Raw genomic sequence first — 17,416 nt, 5'->3', positions numbered from 1 at the left:
ACAACTAGGCCCGTTCCATATAGACCTGGTTAGATCCAGAACCATTCCAATCCAATCTTTCCTGACTGCATCAAACTGGGAAAAGTTAGATAAGCTAGCTAGATAGCTAGGAGGGAGGAAAGCAGTAGAAAAGTTAGATAAGCTAGCTAGATAGCTAGTAGGGAGGAAAGCAGTAGAAAAGTTAGATAAGCTAGCTAGATAGCTAGGCTAACTGAGGCTGCATGCACTTTCTCATCCTACAGTTACAAACAACAACAACTCCATTCAGAATATTAAGTAACAGCCTACATGTTGGCTCTTGGTCATTGAAGCCTGTCCTTCTTCTTTAACTTTGAATTCCGTCATTTTAAGTCCATCTTCCATTGATTAGATATCTCCTAACTTTTGCCACAAGGAGGCTCTAGGACTGTAGCCTATTGCCGCTTTGTTGACTTCTGATTGGCCAACAACAACAACATGCTACTGCGCCACTCTAATGAAAAGTAAAGAGCAGTAGCATAAATTATATAATTTGTCTCTCTCTCTACTGCAGCAGTCACGTATGGATCTATATGGGTCCTTCTGGACAAGTCAGTTGAAATTACACATACCTGAGACCTGCGACAATCCGATCAGAGCTGACCCAGAACCGTGACATCATTTAGAATTCTGGTTCTGGATCGGGTCTCGGGTCTCAGGTCTTGGGTATTCTCTAACTCAAAGCCCTGACAGTTATGTCTCTTTCTTTGTCTCTGTCTTACTCTCTCTCTCTCTGGCCCTGACCCTCTGGTAACTGGGTCCAGAACTGTGTAGATCTAGGCCACTCTAGACTGTGCTGTGTAGATCTAGGCCGCTCTAGACTGTGCTGTGTAGATCTAGGCCGCTCTAGACTGTGCTGTGTAGATCTAGGCCGCTCTAGACTGTGCTGTGTAGATCTAGGCCGCTCTAGACTGTGATGTGTAGATCTAGGCCCCTCTAGACTGTGCTGTGTAGATCTAGGCCGCTCTAGACTGTGCTGTGTAGATCTAGGCCGCTCTAGACTGTGCTGTGTAGATCTAGGCCGCTCTAAACTGTGCTGTGTAGATCTAGGCCGCTCTAGACTGTGCTGTGTAGATCTAGGCCGCTCTAGACTGTGCTGTGTAGACCTAGGCCGCTCTAGACTGTGCTGTGTAGATCTAGGCCGCTCTAGACTGTGCTGTGTAGACCTAGGCCGCTCTAGACTGTGCTGTGTAGATCTAGGCCCCTCTAGACTGTGCTGTGTAGACCTAGGCCGCTCTAGACAGTGCTGTGTAGATCTAGGCCCCTCTAGACTGTGCTGTGTAGATCTAGGCCGCTCTAGACTGTGCTGTGTAGATCTAGGCCCCTCTAGACTGTGCTGTGTAGATCTAGGCCGCTCTAGACTGTGCTGTGTAGACCTAGGCCGCTCTAGACTGTGCTGTGTAGATCTAGGCCCCTCTAGACTGTGCTGTGTAGATCTAGGCCGCTCTAGACTGTGCTGTGTAGATCTAGGCCCCTCTAGACTGTGCTGTGTAGACCTAGGCCGCTCTAGACTGTGCTGTGTAGATCTAGGCCCCTCTAGACTGTGATGTGTAGATCTAGGCCGCTCTAGACTGTGCTGTGTAGATCTAGGCCCCTCTAGACTGTGCTGTGTAGACCTAGGCCGCTCTAGACTGTGCTGTGTAGATCTAGGCCCCTCTAGACTGTGCTGTGTAGATCTAGGCCCCTCTAGACTGTGCTGTGTAGATCTAGGCCGCTCTAGACTGTGCTGTGTAGATCTAGGCCGCTCTAGACTGTGCTGTGTAGACCTAGGCCGCTCTAGACTGTGCTGTGTAGATCTAGGCCCCTCTAGACTGTGCTGTGTAGATCTAGGCCGCTCTAGACTGTGCTGTGTAGCTCTAGGCCGCTCTAGACTGTGCTGTGTAGATCTAGGCCCCTCTAGACTGTGCTGTGTAGATCTAGGCCCCTCTAGACTGTGCTGTGTAGATCTAGGCCGCTCTAGACTGTGCTGTGTAGATCTAGGCCCCTCTAGACTGTGCTGTGTAGATCTAGGCCGCTCTAGACTGTGCTGTGTAGATCTAGGCCCCTCTAGACTGGGCTGTGTAGACCTAGGCCGCTCTAGACTGTGCTGTGTAGACCTAGGCCGCTCTAGACTGTGCTGTGTAGATCTAGGCCCCTCTAGACTGTGCTGTGTAGATCTAGGCCGCTCTAGACTGTGCTGTGTAGATCTAGGCCGCTCTAGACTGTGCTGTGTAGATCTAGGCCCCTCTAGACTGTGCTGTGTAGATCTAGGCCCCTCTAGACTGTGCTGTGTAGATCTAGGCCCCTCTAGACTGTGCTGTGTAGATCTAGGCCCCTCTAGACTGTGCTGTGTAGATCTAGGCCCCTCTAGACTGTGCTGTGTAGATCTAGGCCCCTCTAGACTGTGCTGTGTAGATCTAGGCCCCTCTAGACTGTGCTGTGTAGATCTAGGCCCCTCTAGACTGTGCTGTGTAGATCTAGGCCCCTCTAGACTGTGCTGTGTAGATCTAGGCCCCTCTAGACTGTGCTGTGTAGATCTAGGCCCCTCTAGACTGTGCTGTGTAGATCTAGGCCCCTCTAGACTGTGCTGTGTAGATCTAGGCCCCTCTAGACTGTGCTGTGTAGATCTAGGCCGCTCTAGACTGTGCTGTGTAGATCTAGGCCGCTCTAGACTGTGCTGTGTAGATCTAGGCCGCTCCGTAGGAGTGGGAACTATAGAACACTGAGGTTACTGAATAAAGTAGCGCTGTATGAAGCTGATTTATATTCCTCTCTAGGTTATCGATCGCTCCGCAAACATAAGGTTCTGAATGTATGAGTGGGAACATCCAGTACACATACACACACACACACACACACACACACACACACACACACACACACACACACTAGAGTATATTAGAGAACAGACTTTGAGATGAGCATGAGGGGGTAAATAGGGGATAATGGTATCGGCTGTATGCAGACGACATGTCTTCTGTTTGCCATTGTAACAACTATTGACCAAGCTGTTAGAGCTGCAATCAGATGTTTGTTACATTACAGAAAGCCCTTGTTGATTTAAAACTTGTACTTAACGCCAGAAAAACTAAATATATGTTGTTAATCAAATTGGCAGAAAAATGTCTGATGGCTACATATTCACTCATTGGATGGTTCTCTCATTGGATGGTTCTCTCATTGGATGGTTGTCTCATTGGATGGTTGTCTCATTGGATGGTTCTCTCATTGGATGGTTTTCTCATTGGATGGTTCTCTCATTGGATGGTTGTCTCATTGGATGGTTGTCTCATTGGATGGTTCTCTCATTGGATGGTTCTCTCATTGGATGGTTGTCTCATTGGATGGTTGTCTCATTGGATGGTTGTCTCATTGGATGGTTGTCTCATTGGATGGTTGTCTCATTGGATGGTTGTCTCATTGGATGGTTCTCTCATTGGATGGTTCTCTCATTGGATGGTTCTTTCATTGGATGGTTCTCTCATTGAGCGGGTTCCCACCTGTAAATATCTGGCCGTTTGATTTGATAAAGATCTAACGCTTAAAAAACATATCAATGAGCAAGTTCAAAGCTAAGATTTAAAGTTGATTTTTTACAATAGATCATGTCTCTCCATAAACAGCAGGAAGCAGATTGTACAGTCGTGGCCAAAAGTTGAGAATGACACAAATATTAATTTTCACAAAGTCTGCTGCCTCAGTTTGTATGATGGCTAATTTGCATATACTCCAGCATGTTATGAAGAGTGATCAGATGAATTGTAATTAATTGCAAAGTCCCTCTTTGCCCCCCCCAAAATTCCACTGCATTTCAGCCCTGCCACAAAAGGACCAGCTGACATCATGTCAGTGATTCTCTCGTTAACACAGGTGTGAGTGTTGACGAGGACAAGGCTGGAGATCACTCTGTCATGCTGATTGAGTTCGAATAACAGACTGGAAGCTTCAAAAGGAGGGTGGTGCTTGGAATCATTGTTCTTCCTCTCTCAACCATGGTTACCTGCAAGGAAACACGTGCCGTTGTCATTGCTTTGCACAAAAAGGGCTTCACAGGCAAGGATATTGCTGCCAGTAAGATTGCACCTAAATCAACCATTTATCGGATCATCAAGAGCTACAAGGAGAGCGGTTCAATCGTTGTGAAGAAGGCATCAGGGCGCCCAAGAAAGACCGTCTCCTAAAGTTGATTCAGCTGCGGGATCGGGGCACCACCAGTACAGAGCTTGCTCAGGAATGGCAGCAGGCAGGTGTGAGTGCATCTGCACGCACAGTGAGGTGAAGACTTTTGGAGGATGGCCTGGTGTCAAGAAGGGCAGCAAAGAAGCCACTGGGCCATCAGGGACAGACTGATATTCTGCAAAAGGTACAGGGATTGGACTGCTGAGGACTGGGGTAAAGTCATTTTCTCTCAAAACATCAATATTTTGGGTCCATGGCCAGGAAACTCCCCAGACCTTAATCCCATTGAGAACTTGTGGTCAATCCTCAAGAGGCGGGTAGACAAACAAAAACCCACAAATTCTGACAAACTCCAAGCATTGATTATGCAAGAATGGGTTGCCATCAGTCAGGATGTGGCCCAGAAGTAAATTGACAGCATGCCAGGGCGGATTGCAGAGGTCTTGAAAAAGAAGGGCCAACACTGCAAATATTGACTCTTTGCATCAACTTCATGTAATTGTCAATAAAAGCCTTTGACACTTATTTTTAAAATTTGTGTCATTCTCAAAACTGTTGGCCACGACTGTACAGTCAACTTTCCTGCCAGATCTTGACTATGGTGACACCATTTATCAAAATGCAGCAGCCACTACTCTTAAACCATTGGATGCTGTCTAACATAGCGCCCCCCCCCTTTTATTAGACAGTAGGAGACAGTTTTAATACCCATCACTGCATCCTGTATCAGAAGGTCCCGTAAATCCCTTCCTTACTCACATGTTGTTTACAAAGCTCTGCTCCACAAGCTTCCAACAGACATACACATCAAATCAAATTGATTGGTCACATACACATGGTTAGCAATATTAATGTGAGTGTAGGGAAACGCTTGTGCTTCTAGTTCCAACAGTGCAGTAATCAACAAGTAATCTAACAATTTCCCAACAACTACCTAATATACACAAGTGTTAAGGAATGGAATAAGAATATGTATGTATAAATATATGGAAGAGTGATGGACGTGCGGAATAGGCAAGATGCAGTAGATGGTATAAAATACAGTATATACTTATGAGATGAGTAATGTAAGATATGTAAACATTATTAAAGTGGCGTTATTTAAAGTGACTAGTGATCCATTTATTTAAGTGGCCAATGATTTGAGTCTGTTTGTAGGCAGAAGCTTCTCAGTGCTAGTGATGGCTGTTTAACAGTCTGATGGCCTTGAGATAAAAGCTGTTTTTCAGTCTCTGGGTCCGAGCTTTGATGTACCTATACTGACCTCGCCTTCTGGATGGTAGCAGGGTGAACAGGCAGTGGCTCGGGTGGTTGTTGTCCTTGATTATCTTTTTGGCCTTCCTGTGACATCGGGTGGTGTAGGTGTCCTGGAGGGCAGATAGTTTGCCCCCGGTGATACGTTGTGCAGACCTCACCACCCTCTGGAGAGCCTTGCGGTTGATGGCGGGGAAGTTGTCGTACCAGGCGGTGATACAGCCCAATAGGATGCTCTCAATTGTGCATCCTGTAAAAGTTTGTGAGAGTTTTAGGTGACAAGCCATATTTCTTCAGCCTCCTGAGGTTGTGTGGGTGGACCATTTCAGTTTGCCCGTGATGTGTATGCCGAGGAACTTAAATGTTCCACCTTCTCCACTACTGTCCTGTCGATGTGGATAGGGGGGTGCTCCCTCTGATGTTTCCTGAAGTCCACGATCATCTCATTTGTTTTGTTGATGTTGAGTGAGAGGTTGTTTTTCTGACACCACACTCTGAGTGCCCTCACCTCCTACCCTGTAGGCTTTCTCGTCGTTGTTGGTAATCAAGCCCACTACTGTTGTGTCGTCTGCAAACTTGATGATTGAGTTGGAGACATGCTTGGCCACGCAGTCATGGGTGAACAGGGAGTACAGGAGGGGGCTGAGCACGCACCCTTGTGGGGCTCCGGTGTTGAGGATCAGCGAAGTGAAGATGTTGTTTCCTACCTTCACCACCTGGGGGTGGCCTGTCAGAAAGTCCAGGTCCCAATTGCACAGGGCAGGGTTGAGACCCAGGGCCTGAAGCTTAATGATGAGCTTGGAGGGTACTATCCCCCACAGCTTTCTTACATAGGTATTCCTCTTGTCCAGATGGGATAGGGCAGTGTGCAGTGTGATGGTGATTTTATCGTCTGTGGACCTGTTGGGGCGGTATGCAAACTGAAGTGGGTCTAGGGTGGCAGGTAAGTTGGAGGTGATATGATCCTTGACTAGTCTCTCAAAGCACTTCATTCAACATTCAACACCATAGTACCCTCCAAGCTCATCATTAAGCTTCAGGCCCTGGTGATAAGGGGAGAGGTGATGGAAGATGGGGAGAAGTGATAAGGGGAGAGGTGATGGGAGATGTGATAAGGGGAGAGGTGATGGGAGATGGGGAGAAGTGATAAGGGGAGAGGTGATGGGAGATGGGGAGAGGAGATTGGGAGAGGGAAGAGGGGGAGAGGGAAGAGGTGATGGGAGATGGGGAGAGGGAAGAGGTGATGGGAGATGGGGAGAGGTGATGGGAGATGGGAGATGGGGAGAGGGGAGAGGGAAGAGGAGATGGGGAGAGTGGAGAGTTGATGGGAGATGGGAAATGGGGAGAGGTGATCGGAGATGGGGAGAAGGGAGAGGTGATGGGAGATGGGGAGAGGTGATGGGAGATGTGATAAGGGGAGAGGTGATGGGAGATGGGGAGAAGTGATAAGGGGAGAGGAGATGGGGAGAGGTGATGGGAGATGGGGAGAGGGAAGAGGGGGAGAGGGAAGAGGTGATGGGAGATGGGGAGAGGGAAGAGGTGATGGGAGATGGGAGATGGGGAGAGGGAAGAGGTGATGGGTGATGGGTGATGGGGGAGAGGGGAGAGGGAAGAGGAGATGGGAGATGGGAGATGGGGAGAGGGAAGAGGAGATGGGGAGAGTGGCGAGTTGATGGGAGATGGGAAATGGGGAGAGGTGATCGGAGATGGGGAGAAGGGAGAGGTGATGGGAGATGGGGAGAGGTGATGGGAGATGGGGAGAGGGGAGAGGTGATGGGAGATGGGGAGAGGGGAGAGGTGATCGGAGATGGGGAGAGGTGATGGGAGATGGGGAGAGGGGAGAGGTGATCGGAGATGGGGAGAAGGGAGAGGTGATGGGAGATGGGGAGAGGGGAGAGGGAAGAGGTGATGGGTATGGGTTATGGGAGATGGGGAGAGGTGATGGGAGATGGGAGATGGGGAGAAGGAGAGGTGATGGGAGATGGGGAGATGATGGGAGATGGGTGATGGGTATGGGTTATGGGAGATGGGAGAGGTGATGGGAGATGGGAGATGGGGGAAGGGAGAGGTGATGGGAGATGGGGGAGATGGGGGATAAGGGGAGAGGTGATGGGAGATGGGGAGAAGTGATAAGGGGAGAGGTGATGGGAGATGGGGAGAAGTGATAAGGGGAGAGGAGATGGGGAGATGGGGAGAGGGAAGAGGGGGAGAGGGAAGAGGTGATGGGAGATGGGGAGAGGGAAGAGGTGATGGGAGATGGGAGATGGGGAGAGGGAAGAGGTGATGGGTGATGGGTGATGGGGGAGAGGGAAGAGGAGATGGGAGATGGGAGATGGGGAGAGGGAAGAGGAGATGGGGAGAAGGGAGAGGTGATGGGAGATGGGGAGAGGTGATGGGAGATGGGGAGAGGTGATGGGAGATGGGGAGAGGGGAGAGGTGATCGGAGATGGGGAGAAGGGAGAGGTGATGGGAGATGGGGAGAGGGGAGAGGGAAGAGGTGATGGTATGGGTGATGGGAGATGGGGAGAGGTGATGAGAGATGGGAGATGGGGAGAGTGGAGAGTTGATGGGAGATGGGAAATGGGGAGAGGGGAGAGGTGATCGGAGATGGGGAGAAGGGAGAGGTGATGGGAGATGGGGAGAAGGGAGAGGTGATGGGAGATGGGGAGAGGTGATGGGAGATGGAGAGAGGGGAGAGGTGATGGGAGATGGGGAGAGGTGATGGGAGATGGGGAGAGGGAGAGGTGATGGGAGATGGGGAGAGGTGATGGGAGATGGGGAGAGGGGAGAGGTGATGGGAGATGGGGAGAGGTGATGGGAGATGGGGAGAGGGGAGAGGTGATGGGAGATGGGGAGAGGTGATGGGAGATGGGAGATGGGGGAGGGGAGAGGGAAGAGGAGATGGGGAGAGTGGAGAGTTGATGGGAGATGGGAAATGGGGAGAGGGGAGAGGTGATCGGAGATGGGGAGAAGGGAGAGGTGATGGGAGATGGGGAGAGATGATGGGAGATGGGGAGAGGGGAGAGGTGATCGGAGATGGGGAGAAGGGAGAGGTGATGGGAGAAGGGAGAGGTGATGGGAGATGGGGAGAGGGGAGAGGTGATGGGAGATGGGGAGAGGTGATGGGAGATGGGGAGAGGGGAGAGGTGATGGAAGATGGGAGATGGGGAGAGGTGATGGGAGATGGGGAGAGGTGATGGGAGATGGGGAGAGGGAAGATGGGGAGAGGGGAGACGGGGAGAGGGAAGAGGTGATGGGAGATGGGGAGAGGGAAGATGGGAGGAGGGAAGAGGTGATGGGAGATGGGGCGAAGGAAGAGGGGGAGAGGGGAGACAGGGAGAGGGAAGAGGTGATGGGGAGAGGGGAGAGGTGATGGGGAGAGGGGAGACAGGGAAAGGGTATAGGGGGAGAGGTGATGGGGGAGAGGGAAGAGGGAGAGGGAGGGAGAAAGAGAGAGAGAGAGGGGGAGAGAGAGAGAGGGACAGAGAGGTGGGGAGGGAGAAAGAGGGAGACTGAGTTACAGCAAGAGGGAACTACGAGAGAGTGGGGAAAAATAGAAAGGTGTTAGAAAGGAGACGAGGTAGGGGATGAGGAAGAGAAAGAGAGGGGAAGAGGGAGAGGGATAGAGAGGGGAGAGAGAGAGGAGAGAGAGGAGAGAGAGAGAGAGAGGGACAGAGAGAGACAGAGAGAGAGAGAGAGAGAGAGAGAGAGAGAGAGAGAGAGAGAGAGGGAGAGAGAGAAAAAGAGGGAGAGAGAGAGAGAGAGAGAGAGAGAGAGAGAGCGAACTACGAGAGAGTGGGAAAAAAGAGGGAGAGAGAGAGAGCTGGTTGGAGCTGCTCTGTGTTGACAGTTATATTGGCCTGTTGGGGGAAATTCACTTACTTGAATTGGCACACAGAGCTCCAGTGTGTAATTCACTCCATAAGAGCCCAGCAAACTGGGAGCCGGGATGATTCATGGAGAGGAAGTAGAAATATAGCAATTGACTGATTAAAACAAGAGAGAGGGAGAGATCTAATGGTGCTGGTGTGTGTGTGTGTGTGTGTGTGTGTGTGTGTGTGTGTGTGTTATAGCTCTACTCTTATTATTAGTGCAGGGAGTTTGCCTAATGCTCAGACCCTCATTTCTTCTGAGAGCCTTAATTAATTAGTCGACAGGTGGCCTACAACCAAAAGCCTTTTAGTAAGAAGAGGAATATTGGTGGAGGAATTGAATTGTTCCTGTGAGCCAAAAGGATAGTGGGGCCATAGAGATGAACGCCATAGAAAACCATGTGTATGGGCATCATGTGGGCATCGTTTAGTCCGTTGTGACTTTGGGAGCGGTTACCATGGTTCCAGCTTTATCTATGAAACTAACGGGTAAGCTATAAGAAAACATCTACATATACAGTCAAATGAGATGAGACATACACAGTCAAATGAGATGAGACATACACAGTCAAATGAGATGAGACATACACAGTCAAATGAGATGAGACATGGACAGTAAATGAGATGAGACATACACAGTCAAATGAGATGAGACATATACAGTCAAATGAGATGAGACATACACAGTCAAATGAAGAGATGAGACATACACAGTCAAATGAGATGAGACATACACAGTCAAATGAGATGAGACATATACAGTCAAATGAAGAGATGAGACATGGACAGTCAAATGAGATGAGACATACACAGTCAAATGAGATGAGACGTGCAGTCAAATGAGATGAGACATACACAGTCAAATGAAGAGATGAGACATGGAAAGTCAAATGAGATGAGACATGTACAGTCAAATGAGATGAGACATGTACAGTCAAATGAAGAGATGAGACATGGAAAGTCAAATGAGATGAGACATGTACAGTCAAATGAGATGAGACATACACAGTCAAATGAAGAGATGAGACATACACAGTCACATGAAGAGATGAGACATGGACAGTCACATGAAGAGATGAGACATGGACAGTCACATGAAGAGATGAGACATGGACAGTCAAATGAAGAGATGAGACATGGACAGTCACATGAAGAGATGAGACATGGACAGTCAAATGAAGAGATGAGACATGGACAGTCACATGAAGAGATGAGACATGGACAGTCACATGAAGAGATGAGACATGGACAGTCAAATGAAGAGATGAGACATGGACAGTCAAATGAAGAGATGAGACATGGACAGTCACATGAAGAGATGAGACATGGACAGTCACATGAAGAGATGAGACATGGACAGTCACATGAAGAGATGAGACATGGACAGTCACATGAAGAGATGAGACATGGACAGTCACATGAAGAGATGAGACATGGACAGTCAAATGAAGAGATGAGACATGGACAGTCAAATGAAGAGATGAGACATGGACAGTCACATGAAGAGATGAGACATGGACAGTCACATGAAGAGATGAGACATGGACAGTCACATGAAGAGATGAGACATGGACAGTAAATGAGATGAGACATGGACAGTCACATGAAGAGATGAGACATGGACAGTCAAATGAAGAGATGAGACATGGACAGTCACATGAAGAGATGAGACATGGACAGTCACATTAAGATCTGGAGACACTAAACTGCGATAAATCAGCACCAGCCTGGTCGTTCAAATTGCATTGCATGTCTACTGAATTCTGTAATTATAAAATATGAAAGAACTGATAATGAACACAGTAGCTTGAATCACCATTGGGTCCAAAATACATCCACTGCACATAACTGACCTTCAATTAATGTAAATAACTTAGCTAGTTATGGAATAGATAGTTATGGAATAGATAGTTATGGAATAGATAGTTATGGAATAGATAGTTATGGAATTGTAAGGTGTGCGTGTTGGTGGCAGGGAAGTCAGGTGCAGGAGAATGAACTTGGTATAAACGGAGTCATTTAATAAGAACTACAAACAAACTACAAAAAACAAAATATACAACAAAAAAATAAAATGGGTCCAAAACCCGTCGCGCACCAACACATAATAGCACTAACAATACAAACAATCACCGACCAGGACATGAGGGGGAACAGAGGGTTAAATACACAACATGGAATTGATGGGGTTGGAACCAGGTGTGATGGAAGACAAAACCAAAGGAAAATGAAAAGAGGATCAGCGATGGCTAGAAGGTCGGTGACTTCGACAAGGAGAAAGACCGACTTCGGCAGAAGTCGTGACAATAGATAGTTATGGAATAGATAGTGATAGTTATGAATAGATAGTTGTGGAAAACAGTGTGAAGCTTTTAAATTTATTAGACACTTAGATTTTTTTTATAGGTCCTTTTTTAATGTCTTTGGATATCCATTCTTCTAGTATTACCTCTAATCTTAAGGATTTCCTTGCCGTTAGATTAGCGACTTCACATCTTTGCATTGTCTGGATCCTATCAGTATACACAACAGGTGATTTAACAGCCACCCAAGTCAGCAGCATTCTATGTAATTAGACCTAACATTGTACTCGCTTAGCCCGTTGTTTATTTTTCCTAACGTTCTGATCTCCCTCCCCCAGGTCTGATGATCCCAGTATTCTGTGTGGTAGAGCAGGCAGGGCCGGACGGAGGGATGCAGCGTGAGGAGGTGGAGAGGAGCGAGGGCCACAGGGAGGAGCATGCTGAGTTTGTCCTGGTCAGGAAAGACATCCTCTTCAACCAGCTGGTGGAGACGGCCCTGCAGGCCCTGGGGTACTCCCACAGCTCTGCTGCTCAGGCCCAGGGTGAGTACTGTAGGCTCCACTAAACACCATCCATAACCCCAAACACTTGAACTGAGCACTTCTCCACTAAACATCATCCATAACCCCAAACACTTGAACTGAATACTTCTCCACTAAACACCAGACACAAAGGCTCTATCAGCCAAAATAATATATGCCATTTAGCAAACACTTTTATCCAAAGTGCCATACAGTCATGTGTGTATGCACTTTATGTATGGCTGGTCCCGGGAATCGAACCCACTACCCTGGCGTTACAAGTACCACGCTCTACCAACTGAGCTACAGAGGACAAAACAAAGCTTTCACCTGGTACTGAGTTTGAGGTTGTGCTCAAACGCTATACAACCTGTTAGAAAAGAGTCAGAGCACAGCACAGCACTAATTCACTGGCCGGGACGCTAGCCAGACTAAACACTTCTGTATGATATTTTGAGCTCTCAGGCTAAGTAAAGAATGTTTGAAAAACACAACTAAAGAGAAACTTGTTAAACAAAGAACAAAGAGTTGGAAAGAAATGAGTCTAGTTCCTCCAAGAGGCCAAAATAATATGTGTGCGACTAAATTTGTCTAAGTATATAAGCACATGCTTTAATGTGTGGTGTGTGTGTGTGTGTGTGTGTGTGTGTGAGTGTGTGTGTGAGTGTGTGTGTGAGTGTGTGTGTGTGTGTGTGTGTGTGTGTGTGTGTGTGTGTGTGTGTGTGTGTGTGTGTGTGAGTGTGTGTGTGTGCGTTCATGTCTGTGTATGTGTGAGAATGTTTATGAAAGAGGTCTAGGGGAGAAACATAATAGCTGTGTAATTTATTGTTGCACACATGGTTACCATCGCCAAGAGGACACTGCAGTTTAATTGTGTTCACTAAAGTATGTAGAACATTCTATCTGGGGGAGTTGCTTCACGTTGATATATGGTAACAATAGACACAACCAGGCAGCTGACATACAGATGTAGGAGCTTCATTTGATCACTCTTTTGTTGCTGAGAATTTTCCTGCACAGGTTTCAAAAGGCTTCTAGAGTTTGTAATGTCCACTTTAAAATGTCAGACTTGATTTGCCCAAATGAAAAATGTATCAACCCTTACAAATAAAATCCATGAATTATCATCCACATAATCATTTGCATTTCCTGTTGCTGCAGGTTATTTTCCTGCTGTAGCAAACTGGCTCAAATTAAGATCCTACATCTGTACATGGACTTAAACTGAAATAGTGTGTGAATCTGCTTCTTTTGATGTCTCTGTTAGTGGCTACAATGACACAACCTCTATAACTCTTTCCTTATGTTAAAACAGTCTGGATTCTTAGGGGCTATTAACGGAATTAGACAATAACTGTACTGTTGCCCCTGTGTGTCAGATCAAAAAATACACATATGCAGTATTTTTTGCAGTACTATTGCGATGCATCAAGATACGCCACTAAATTGATCACTGTCTATGTGTAAAGTGGAGATGCTCTGATATCAGATATCATATAATGTCAGTTAGAGTTTGACCTGACAAATCTCACGTCATGTTTGTGAGACGTATGTGAGAGAGCTCACTTCATACAGTACACCAACACAGCGTAACAGATGTGTGTGTAAGACAAATGTGTACATCACAGGCAATCCCTGTTTACTGCCTCAAGGTCAACAACTATTATTACCCTTTGAACAAACTCCTCTCAGTCTCTGTGTGTGTGGGTTAACCCACTGTTCCTAGGGCGTCATGGTTAAATAAAGGTCAAATAAAAATGTTCCTTGCCAGGGAAAATCCTGACCGTAGTTCCCAGCTCTGAATAAGGCCATTAACTAACCAATGACCTTTATTCCCTGTTCAACCTATATTTCTAGTGTATTTATTGTCTGAAGGGAGTGAGGTTAACGGGAGTCTCTGCCCAAAGCCACAGTTGGTCAGTGGGTGGTACTTTCCATTTGATGACTTTCTTTGAATTGTTTAGGAAATAATTACTGTATGCAAATAGACAGCATTTAACTACATCCTCCGTTTGATATGAAAATGTACTTCAATGTTATTTTAAACAAGATGACAGTAACGGTCCCAAATTAGTCTTTTGATGTCTTTTTGTTGTCGTAGGTTTAACAACAAAAATCAATAATCAGACTATTACTGCAAATTACAGTTAGTAATGCTGCTCACATATTCTGTGTTCCCCCGTTGTATCTCTTTAAAAGTCTGCTCTCTCAGCGGTCTAAGACCATGCATCGCAGTGCTGGAGGCGTCACTACAGACCCGGGTTCCATCCCAGGCTGTGTCACAGTCGACCGGGAGACCCATGAGGCGTCACTACAGACCCGGGTTCCATGCCAGGCTGTGTCACAGTCGACCGGGAGACCCATGAGGCGTCACTACAGACCCGGGTTCCATCCCAGGCTGTGTCACAGTCGACCGGGAGACCCATGAGGCGTCACTACAGACCCGGGTTCCATCCCAGGCTGTGTCACAGTCGACCGGGAGACCCATGAGGCGTCACTACAGACCCGGGTTCCATCCCAGGCTGTGTCACAGTCGTCCGGGAGACCCATGAGGCGTCACTACAGACCCGGGTTCCATCCCAGGCTGTGTCACAGTCGACCGGGAGACCCATGAGGCGTCACTACAGACCCGGGTTCCATCCCAGGCTGTGTCACAGTCGACCGGGAGACCCATGAGGCGTCACTACAGACCCGGGTTCCATCCCAGGCTGTGTCACAGTCGTCCGGGAGACCCATGAGGCGTCACTACAGACCCGGGTTCCATCCCAGGCTGTGTCACAGTCGACCGGGAGACCCATGAGGCGTCACTACAGACCCGGGTTCCATCCCAGGCTGTGTCACAGTCGACCGGGAGACCCATGAGGCGTCACTACAGACCCGGGTTCCATCCCAGGCTGTGTCACAGTCGACCGGGAGACCCATGAGGCGTCACTACAGACCCGGGTTCCATCCCAGGCTGTGTCACAGTCGACCGGGAGACCCATGAGGCGTCACTACAGACCCGGGTTCCATCCCAGGCTGTGTCACAGTCGACCGGGAGACCCATGAGGCGTCACTACAGACCCGGGTTCCATCCCAGGCTGTGTCACAGTCGACCGGGAGACCCATGAGGCGTCACTACAGACCCGGGTTCCATCCCAGGCTGTGTCACAGTCGACCGGGAGACCCATGAGGCGTCACTACAGACCCGGGTTCCATCCCAGGCTGTGTCACAGTCGTCCGGGAGACCCATGAGGCGTCGTACTATTGGCACAGCATTGTCCGGGTTAGGGGAGGGTTTGGCCGGCCGGGATGTCCTTTTCTCATCGTGCTCTAGCGACTCTTTGTGGTGGCCAGGCGCCTGCAAGCTGACTTCAGTCGCCAGTCATTCGGTGTTTCCTCCGACACATTGGTGCGGCTGGCTTCCCGGTTAAGCGAGCAGTGTGTCAATAAGCAGTGCGGCTTGGCAGGGTCGTGTTTCGGAGGACGAATGGCTCTCGACCTTCGCCTCTCCCAAGTCCATAAGGGAGTTGCAGTGATGAGACAAGACTGTAACTACCAATTGGATATTCTGGGGGTAAACGTTTTTTTTAAAAGTATAATATTTACTGCCTGAAAAGTAAAACATTTGCCATGGTATGCAAATGAATGTCATTACTAGCTAGTAGTTGTAGCCTAGATGTGTGTGCCAAGTATCAGTGGAGGCCTCTCTCTCATCAGTCCCTCTAAAACAGCAGGCCACAGTGGTCCCCTGTCAACATCAAAACACTCCTATTAACCTCCAGGCTGTTCAAAGCCAGACTAAACAACACATCACAACAGCAGCAAACAAACTGCGACAGGAGCAGCAGCAGTAACACAACACCCCAGTCACACAGTTTAACCCTCAGTCAGTCTGAGTTATAATACACACACACACACACACACACACACACACACACACACACACACACACACACACACACACACACACACACACACACACACACACACACACACACACACACACACACACACACACACACACACACACACACACACACACACACACACACACACACACACACACATACAGACACACACATACAGACACACAACCACCCACCCCACACACACACACACACACACACACACACACACACACACACACACACACACACACACACATACAGACACACACATACAGACACACAACCACCCACCCACACACACACACACACACACACACACACACACACACACACACACACACACACGCACACACACACACACACACACACACACACACACACACACACACACACACACACACACACACACATACAGACACACACATACAGACACACAACCACCCACACACACACACACACACACACACACACACACACACACACACACACACACACACACACACACAGACACATAGACACACACATACAGACACACACATACAGACACACAACCACCCTCACACACATACAGACACACACCCACACATACAGACACACACACATACAGACACACACACACACACACACATACAGACACACACACACCCACACATACAGACACACCCACACATACAGATACACACCCACACATACAGATACACACCCACACATACAGACACACACCCACACATACAGACACACACACACACACAAAAGACAAACAGTTGTACACACGCATAGACAGTACACACACACACACTCATAGAGTTGCACGCACTGACATAAAAATAGACACGAAAGCAAATAACACACTGACACACAATACCCCTCCCCCATTCTCTCCTCCTCCTCAAATGAAAACTTTTTTGTATTTTTTTTTTAAATAAGTGTTTATGTTAAAGGAATCATTTCTGGCTTAAATTATAAAAAATATCCTCTGTGGTCACCGACCAAAATTACACAGAGTCCGGGCTATTTTCTCCCTGTTTGAATTGTGTCCTGCATACTTGTGTCCCAGTGGTGTATTTAAAGTCTCTTTAATTAGACCCAGCTAGTAATTAACTGGTGGATATTGTTTATTTCAATTATAAGGGTCTGAAGGCTTTTATACAATGGAAGGGACAGACCTGTACTTTAAAGGGATACTTGGGGATTTTGGCAGTGAGGCCCTTTATCTACTTCCCCACAGTCAGATGAACTAGTGGACACCATCTTTAGGACTGGAAGTCTATGGGTATCTTCTAGCATAGACACCCATTAACTTTCAGTCATAAAAATGGCGCCCACAAGTTCATCTGACTCATTGCCAAAATGCGGAAGTATCCCCTTTAAGGCATAAGGCATTTTATGGTGGCCGGCCA

At 47.9% G+C, this 17,416-nt stretch overlaps 1 protein-coding gene across 8 annotated transcripts in view; it reads left to right on the top strand.

Annotated features, from left to right (window-relative positions):
- The window catches only part of LOC115124618 (DNA-binding protein SATB2-like), a 91,246-nt gene that overhangs the window by 28,839 nt on the left and 44,991 nt on the right, over nt 1-17,416 (top strand). For all 8 annotated transcript variants that reach the window (XM_065018850.1, XM_065018839.1, XM_065018834.1 and 5 more), the window contains one exon: nt 11,944-12,147. In XM_065018850.1, the coding sequence (XP_064874922.1) occupies nt 11,944-12,147 (204 nt within the window). The remainder of the gene's footprint in view (nt 1-11,943; nt 12,148-17,416) is intronic.

The sequence above is a fragment of the Oncorhynchus nerka genome, linkage group LG1, assembly GCF_034236695.1.
Source record: "Oncorhynchus nerka isolate Pitt River linkage group LG1, Oner_Uvic_2.0, whole genome shotgun sequence".
In the NCBI taxonomy this organism is placed as follows: Eukaryota; Metazoa; Chordata; class Actinopteri; order Salmoniformes; family Salmonidae; genus Oncorhynchus; species Oncorhynchus nerka.
The sequence above is the reverse complement of the archived record's forward strand: the minus strand, read 5'-3'. Positions and strand labels throughout refer to the sequence as shown.